At 50.5% G+C, this 7500-nt stretch overlaps 1 protein-coding gene across 2 annotated transcripts in view; it reads right to left on the bottom strand.

Annotated features, from left to right (window-relative positions):
- epha4a (eph receptor A4a) overlaps positions 1-7500 on the bottom strand; it is a 46635-nt gene that overhangs the window by 17867 nt on the left and 21268 nt on the right. For both annotated transcript variants that reach the window (XM_062517415.1, XM_062517416.1), the window contains exons 4-5: positions 3920-4075; positions 1-67 (exon numbers count right to left, since the gene is read on the bottom strand). The exon at positions 1-67 is cut by the window's left edge and continues 284 nt beyond it. In XM_062517415.1, the coding sequence (XP_062373399.1) occupies positions 1-67; positions 3920-4075 (223 nt within the window). The remainder of the gene's footprint in view (positions 68-3919; positions 4076-7500) is intronic.

Raw genomic sequence — 7500 nt, 5'->3', positions numbered from 1 at the left:
GTCCACTCCAGGTTGACCGACGTCTCGTTGACGTTGGAGATGAGGCTCTGGGGAGCGGACGGGGGCTCTGGAGCAGGGAGAAGAGAATCAGCTGATTATTTACACGCTCAAAATAAACATCACCACAACGCTTCATCTGGGTGGTGTGTAGTGTGATGTGACATTTACAACATTCTGTCTTTCTGAATGTCCAGGCATTTTCAAACATTTGTCATTGCTGCTTTACTATCTAGCAGCATTCATGTCATTTCATTTCATTTCATCTCATGAATACGACAATTTATTTGTAAACATACGCTTTTATACTATGGTGACATTTTCAAAAAGCCTTTCACTGACTACAAGGGATTTCAGCTGTCAGGCTAATTCTGTCGGTGCGCAATATTGATGTAGGAACTAAACACACACACAAACACACACACCCATACACCACAATAAACGTACATAAATGCCTATCATCAAACTATGACAAAGGCATAAAAACTACACACACACTCTTGACATAAAAGACGGAGAATACAAACATCAACATTTCCCAAACACACACCCATCTGACACCCTGAGCAGTGACGCATGTGCGCCGCACTGTTTGCCTCTGCGGTGTCTCTGTAAAGCAGTCACGGCCCAATTTAGGGATAATTACATTTATGGCAAGCCGTCGCCACATGGAGCAAACACTGCTCGCTCTGAGGGAAGAGAATTTCCCAGCGAGGCACAACAAGACAGACTGATAGCATCAGAGAGAGAGACAGAGAGAGAGGGAAATAAAGAGAGAGAGAGAGAGAGAGAGAGAGAGAGAGAGAGAGAGAGAGAGAGAGAGAGAGGGAGGAAGAGAAGGAAATAAAAAGTGGATGACAGAGAGGGAAAGAGAAAGGGAAAGAGAGATAGAGAGAGAAGGATGATTACATCTCCATAATTGAGGATTGCGGTGATAGTGATCTCACAATGCTAATTCGTTTGCCCTCGGTACCATTCTCATTTTAGTGGAGATGTGCTCTACTAATCGAAGAGGGGATTGACTCAACTTCTCTCTCTCTCTTTCTCTCTCTCTCTCATTCTCTCTCTCTCTCTCTCTCTCTCTCTCTCTCTCTCTCTCTCTCTCTCTCTCCAAGACAGAGTCTCTTGTGCTTTTCAACACGTCAGACTCAAAATCATATTCACACAAATCTATGTCAAATAAACTTGAACAACACATTCAGAATTCAGCCTCAGTAACTAAGTACACACACACACAGACACACAGACACACAGACACACACACACACACACACACACACACACACACACACACACACACACACACACACATTTGTACACACTTGATGTTGTGCTAACTATTATATTTGGTTTGTGCTGACTTGTTGAGATAAGGCCCATTAGGTAAAAGTCATAGACTGAATTAAAAAATTGCACACACACACACACACACACACAGACGCGTGCGCGCACACACACATACACACATACACTCGTACACACATACACACACACACACACACACACACACACACACACACACACACACACACACACACACACACACACACACACACACACACACACCACACACACACACACACACACACACACACACTACAGCACATAACTCAGTAAGCTGAACCTTTGATGCCGTTTTTTCCCCCTAAATTTGGTAATTGAATCGTTTAGGGAAGGAGAGAGGGAGCAAAAAAATGCCTGACCCAGGTGTGCTTGTGCATTTGTGTGTGAGTGTGTGTGTGTGTGTGTGTGTGTGTGTGTGTGTGTGTGTGTGTGTCTGTAGGATATGATTAATTTGAAGAGAACCGGTGACCCTGGTGAGGGTGAGATATGATTCAGCTGCGGGGACACTGCCTCTCTTTCTCCCTCTCCTTTTCTCTCTATCCCCCCCTCATTCTCTCTCCCTTCCTTCCCTCCCTCCCTCCCTCCCTCCCTCCATCTCTCCCCATGTCAGTCCGTCCGTCGGCGGGGCCGCCCTGGCCCACAGGAACTCTGGGAGCTGAGTGGGAGGCTGTGCACCAGTGGCGTTGACTGACGCTGGCTGATTAAGTCTATCAGCTCCAGTGCATTTTAATACCACAAGGTGAGCGCAGGGGAGAGGGAGGCAGGGTCAGCGTGCTTTACTCTCTCTCTCTCTCTCTCTCTGTTTCTCTTCTCTATCCCTCTCTCTCTCTCTCTCTCTCTCTGCCACTCTTGTCTTCTTTCTCCTCTGTACCTCTATCACCTGCACTGTGGTTGCACTCTCTCTTTTTCTCTACTTCTGAGAGAGAGAGATGAGCTTTTATTGGGTGTGGTGGGAAAAAGAGAAAATTATACACTGTGTGTGTGTGTGTGTGTGTGTGTGTGTGTGTGTGTGTGTGTGTGTGTGTGTGTGTGTGTGTGTGTGCTAGTAAGGCTCACTATTCTGTCAGTCACACATGCGAGAGCTCCATTAGCTTGAGTATGTGGGTGAACAGACGTCCACTTAAAGTAGGTGGGATCTAGGATAATCTGGCCAGAGCTGTGTGCTTGTGTGTGCTGCTTAAAGCATGCGCTGTCTGGAAATGTGTGGCATGTGTATATCTGTGCATGTGTATATCTGTGCTATCTGTGTGTGTGTATGCGTGTGTGTATGTGTGTGTATGTATGTGTCTCTCTCTGTGTGTGTGTGTGTGTGTGTGTGTGTGTGTGTGTGCGAGTTTCTGTGGTCTAGCCGTGTGATTATCCTGCGGAAGCTGGGTGATAACATTATGATTAACCTAGAGTCCCCACAGCTCAGAGTTCAGGCATGTACCTGTCAACCCCCGCAGTTAAACCTCCTCTCTCTCTCACACACACACACACACACACGCACACACACACACACACACACACACACACACACACACACACACACACACGCACACACACACACACACACACACACACACACACACGCACACACACACCTTATCACTGCTTAGAGTCCCCTGAGGCCCTACCATAACACACACATCAATCTTGAGTCATTCCTTACACACAGATCCAGACACACGCGCGCAAACACACACACACACACACACCTACACACACACACACACACAAGCTTCCGATCCCACACTCTGTGCATACATGTTATTTTTAGCACGGCGCAGCTTCCTGGTGGATAGCAATAAGCAGTGGAAGGTAAACAGCTCAAGGAAGTGCAAAGCCAGGGTCAGACGTGCTCTTCAAAGCATTGCTGAGCCCCTGCCACAGTTAAAGGAACCAACCGACAACAATAAAAGAAAAAGAAGAAAAAAAAAAAACTTCAACTTAACTTTAGCTGCACTTGCTCACTTTAAAAAGCTCTAAACAGGAGTTCAAAGGCACGCCGGAGTTCACTAAAAGTTCCCCATAAACACCTGAGGCTAGTCAGCTCAGCTTCGCTCCACTCATCTCGGCTCAGCTTGTTTGGGCTGGGGGCTGTTGCTGCTGCAGGGGTGCTTATTTAGCTCAACAGTCATGCGTGTCCGACATCGTTATTAGAGGCTCGCGCTGACTCGGACCAGGTGGGCTCCGGGACTCTGATTAAGTCGTGACCTCATCCCGGTTGACATGACATCATGTCTCAGGGGACGGTGGCGTACACGCTCGGCGAGCTTTGTCACGCGTTAATCACACAGAGAGCGTTGACGGTGATAAAAACAAAATGCCTGGGGATTTTTTTGCTCCTTTCCCTATGACAGCATCCCAATGACCTGAGGGCATGCTGAGACTCCTGACAAAAATCCTTTGTACGGTGGAAAAATCTGTACTTGTACGGTGGAAATACACAACAAGGTTTTATGACATTAGTTGCTAGCCTCGTATAGATTTTACACCACCCCGAAGTTCACTAACAACTGTTCACTAAAGTTTTCCTGTGCATTCCGACAGAGTTGTACGTGTGTGTGTGTGTGTAGGCCAGTGATAGTCTACTTACGTGTGCAGGGCATGGAGGCTGGGTCAGTCTCGGCGCGGAAGAAGCCCTTATCGCAGGCACAGGATGTGGAGCCCTCGCTCACGGAGTAGCTGTGGGGGGGACACTTGGAGCAGCTGTCATCGGTGGCCAGGGCTCGGTAGTAGCCAACCCTACAGGCTACACACGAAGGACACAGACAGAGAGGGGAAGACGTCAGTCTCTAATAATAACAATTACAGCACACAGAACAACAACATTTACCCATATGAACAATACCTGGACAACAGGCAGTGGGCTACAACTGGACAAAGCCTGGCAGTGAATAAGGTCACTGTCGTCACTGCTGTCATTGACCATTGTTATAATCTATTTCTCTCACATGAGATATATTTACAGCTGTTGACTGCTTCTGACCCTATATAGGTTGTTAGTATACTGTACTGTATGCCTGTCCCCATGGAGATGCTCTTGTTTACAACTTGGATCAATTCTACTTTGAGAGTGACAGCGAGGCGCAATAACAAAGACTGAGACAGGGACCGGCAGAGAGAGATGACATTTGGTGGCTATGGATTGCGACATCTGTGTATACAATGCTGGTTGATTTTCTCCTGCCCGCCAAACCGGCGTGTGGTCAAACACAGACGACGTTTTGTCACTGTGCCCGCTGCCTCTCCCCTCCCAGGCCCTGGCTCCCTCCGCCCTGCCCCACACTTCAGACGCCGGGCCCAGGGCGCAGGGCTCCGTGGCGGGCCGGCTCCAGCGCTGTGGCGAGGGCCGGCGGAGGAATGTCCCCAATGAGAGGCCGCGCCGCCGCGCTTTTATGGCACTGTAATCAGCACAGGAAGTGATACCAGAGGAATGCCTGCCCGTCTTCTAATCCCCAACAGAAGCCGCAGCTCCAGATGAAGCTAAGACAGCAACAATAAACATGAGGATTCCCTCTTTGTTCTCTTTTCTGTCTCTGTGTGTGTGTGTGTGTGTGTGTGTGAGAGAGAGAGACAGTGTGTGTGTGTGTGTGTGTGTCATCTCTCTAACTAAAGGTTTTTTTTTCTCTGTTTGATTGAGCTCTGTGATTTTCCATTGTGGTTCCCAACACATGTCCAGTTGTTTGCCATTTCCTCTCTGCTGTCTTTCCCTCGCTTTAACACACGCACACTTGCACATGCACACACACACACACACTCACTCACACACTCACACACACACACACACATAAACACAGACACGCCCTCTTCATATCACCAGCACAGTGACAAAGGAAGCTCAAAGGCCTGCCATTGATCTTTCTTTACAGCCTCATCGATACTAGCACAAAGACCGATAGCACATGCGTGCATGTATACACGCATCAACACTCATCCAGCGCTAGCTATTTATGGCCCCAAGCCGGGCGCCTGGCTCTTTATCGATTTATGCCTCTGCTCTTTTTTCCATTTTACTGCCTCTCTCTCTCTCTCTCTCTCTCTCTCTCTCTCTCTCTCTCTCTCTCTCTCTCCCTCTCCCTCTCGGCTGGCAGAGTCGGCGCGCTAAGTGCCACCCTCTGGGGCCGACTGGCGTGCGGCACAAGAGATCCCGGCGGGGCGTCCCAGGCCCCGACACCTACCCGCTTTCAGCCAGCGAGCGCGCGGCTAAACAAATCAAACTAGAACAATGACAACAAACAAACAACCGAAACGCATTAAAATAGCCAGCGAAACGATGGGTTTTAGGAGTGGGGAAATCGAAGGTGAGCTCCATAGATGGGTGGCTGTGTGTCTCTGTCCACACAGGATGACGGAGTGGAAGGGTTGGAGGGGGGCCTCTGACTTAGGAAGCAAAAGTCCCTGACCACTGCCTGACCACTGCCTTCTGCACTGACCCCTGTCTCTGGGGCCTTTCCTCTCGCGCCCTCCACAAGGGAAGCGAGTGACGAGCTCCGGAGGGAGTCCGATTAGTCTGCACCCCAGGACGCCCCCTCAGCACCTTCTCATCCCTCCATCTCTCTCTCTCTCTCATCTCTCTCTCATCCCTCTCTCTTTGTCATGTTCTCTTTCTCTATCGCGGTCTATCTCTCTCTCTGCCCAGGAGCCAATCACGGGCAATCAGGCACAATGGGGCCCTGGATCCGAGATGAGAGCGAATACAAGGCTTCAGCTGCAGACTCAAAGAGGGATTAGCACACCGCCCCCACCTCCACCCCCCCACCCCACCGCCCACCGCCCCCCGACCTCCCCACTGTCCTCCTCATCCCACAAACAGCATCCGTGAATGAACAGCAGGGAGGAAACATGAGGGAGCCAAGTGAGAGCAAAAGAGAGGGGGAGAGAGAGAAGGAGGGAGAGAGAGAGGGAGGGAGGGAGAGCGGGAGAGAGGGAGGGAGGAGAAAGAGATAGAGATACAGAGGAGAAGCCTCAGGGATTCTCAGGGATAGCCGGGGGTCGCGACCTCGGAAAGATGGCAGGCTTTGTGGCCGTGCAGTGGAGGGGAACGAACAGAGCGAGGGGATAGAGTGAGAGAGCAACGGCAGAATGAAGAGAGAGAGAGAGAGAGAGAGAGAGAGAGAGAGAGAGAGAGAGAGAGAGAGAGAGAGAGAGAGAGAGAGAGAGAGAAAGCAGCTCCATCTGATCTTCTGGGGATCTTTTTAACTGGACATAAGGGGGAGGGTTAATTGAAGATGCTGGTTAAGGGGAACTTAAGAAGCTGTGAAGAGCAGGAGGAGGGGACTGAGTGTGTGTGTCTGAGTGTGGGTGTATGGTCGTGTGTGTGTGTGTGTGTGTGTGTGTCTGAGTGTGGGTGTATGGTCGTGTGTGTGTGTCTGAGTGTGGGCACATGGTCATGTGTGTGTGACAGAGTAAGTGGCTCTATGATTGCTGGCTTCTTGGGAGAGAGATAGGATCTAATATTTCACTTCATGAACAAAAGACTATTGGGGTAGACTTAGGTATGTCATCTGTGTGTGGCAACACCAGTATCTCTTTGTGTGTGTGTGTGTGTGTGTGTGTGTGTGTGTGTGTGTGTGTGTGTGTGTGTGTGTGTGTGTGTGTGTGTGTGTGTGTGTGTGCGCGCACATGTGTGTGTGTTAATTGGAGTATCTCCTCTTGCCTCCACTATCAGCTCATCTGACTCTGTCCACCTGCTTCCAGGCTTCCTTGCTTACCCAAGCCTGAAGGAGGTCCACAGCTGTCCGATGTTTGAACAGGACACTCAACCGACCCCCCACCCCACCCCACCGTCCCCCCGGCCCTAAACCACCCACCAACCCAGAGCCATTAACCCTCGCCTAACCCTCTCCCACCCCCCACTCTCCCCCTGCTGTGCTCAGCCCCACCAAGAGCAGGTCAGCCAGAGCAGAGCCGGACCGTAGCCCTGCGTCCCCCTAGCCCTGCTCCTGCTCCTGGTCCAGTGCAGTCCACTCAACGCAACAGAGACCTCCACGGTGTCTGACCGAGATGGTGGGTCCACAGCCGTCGTGGCGTCGTGGCCGTCATGGCCCGCTTGGGCGTAGAGCTGAATTGAGTTGGGTCTGGGCAGTGTGGGCGTGGAAGATGGGGGAGATAAGCGCTGAGTCATTGTTGCAACCCTGCCTGCAATCGTGCGTGCATGCGTACGTGCGTGTGTGT

The sequence above is a fragment of the Sardina pilchardus genome, chromosome 2, assembly GCF_963854185.1.
Source record: "Sardina pilchardus chromosome 2, fSarPil1.1, whole genome shotgun sequence".
Lineage (NCBI taxonomy): Eukaryota > Metazoa > Chordata > Actinopteri > Clupeiformes > Clupeidae > Sardina > Sardina pilchardus.
The sequence above is the reverse complement of the archived record's forward strand: the minus strand, read 5'-3'. Positions and strand labels throughout refer to the sequence as shown.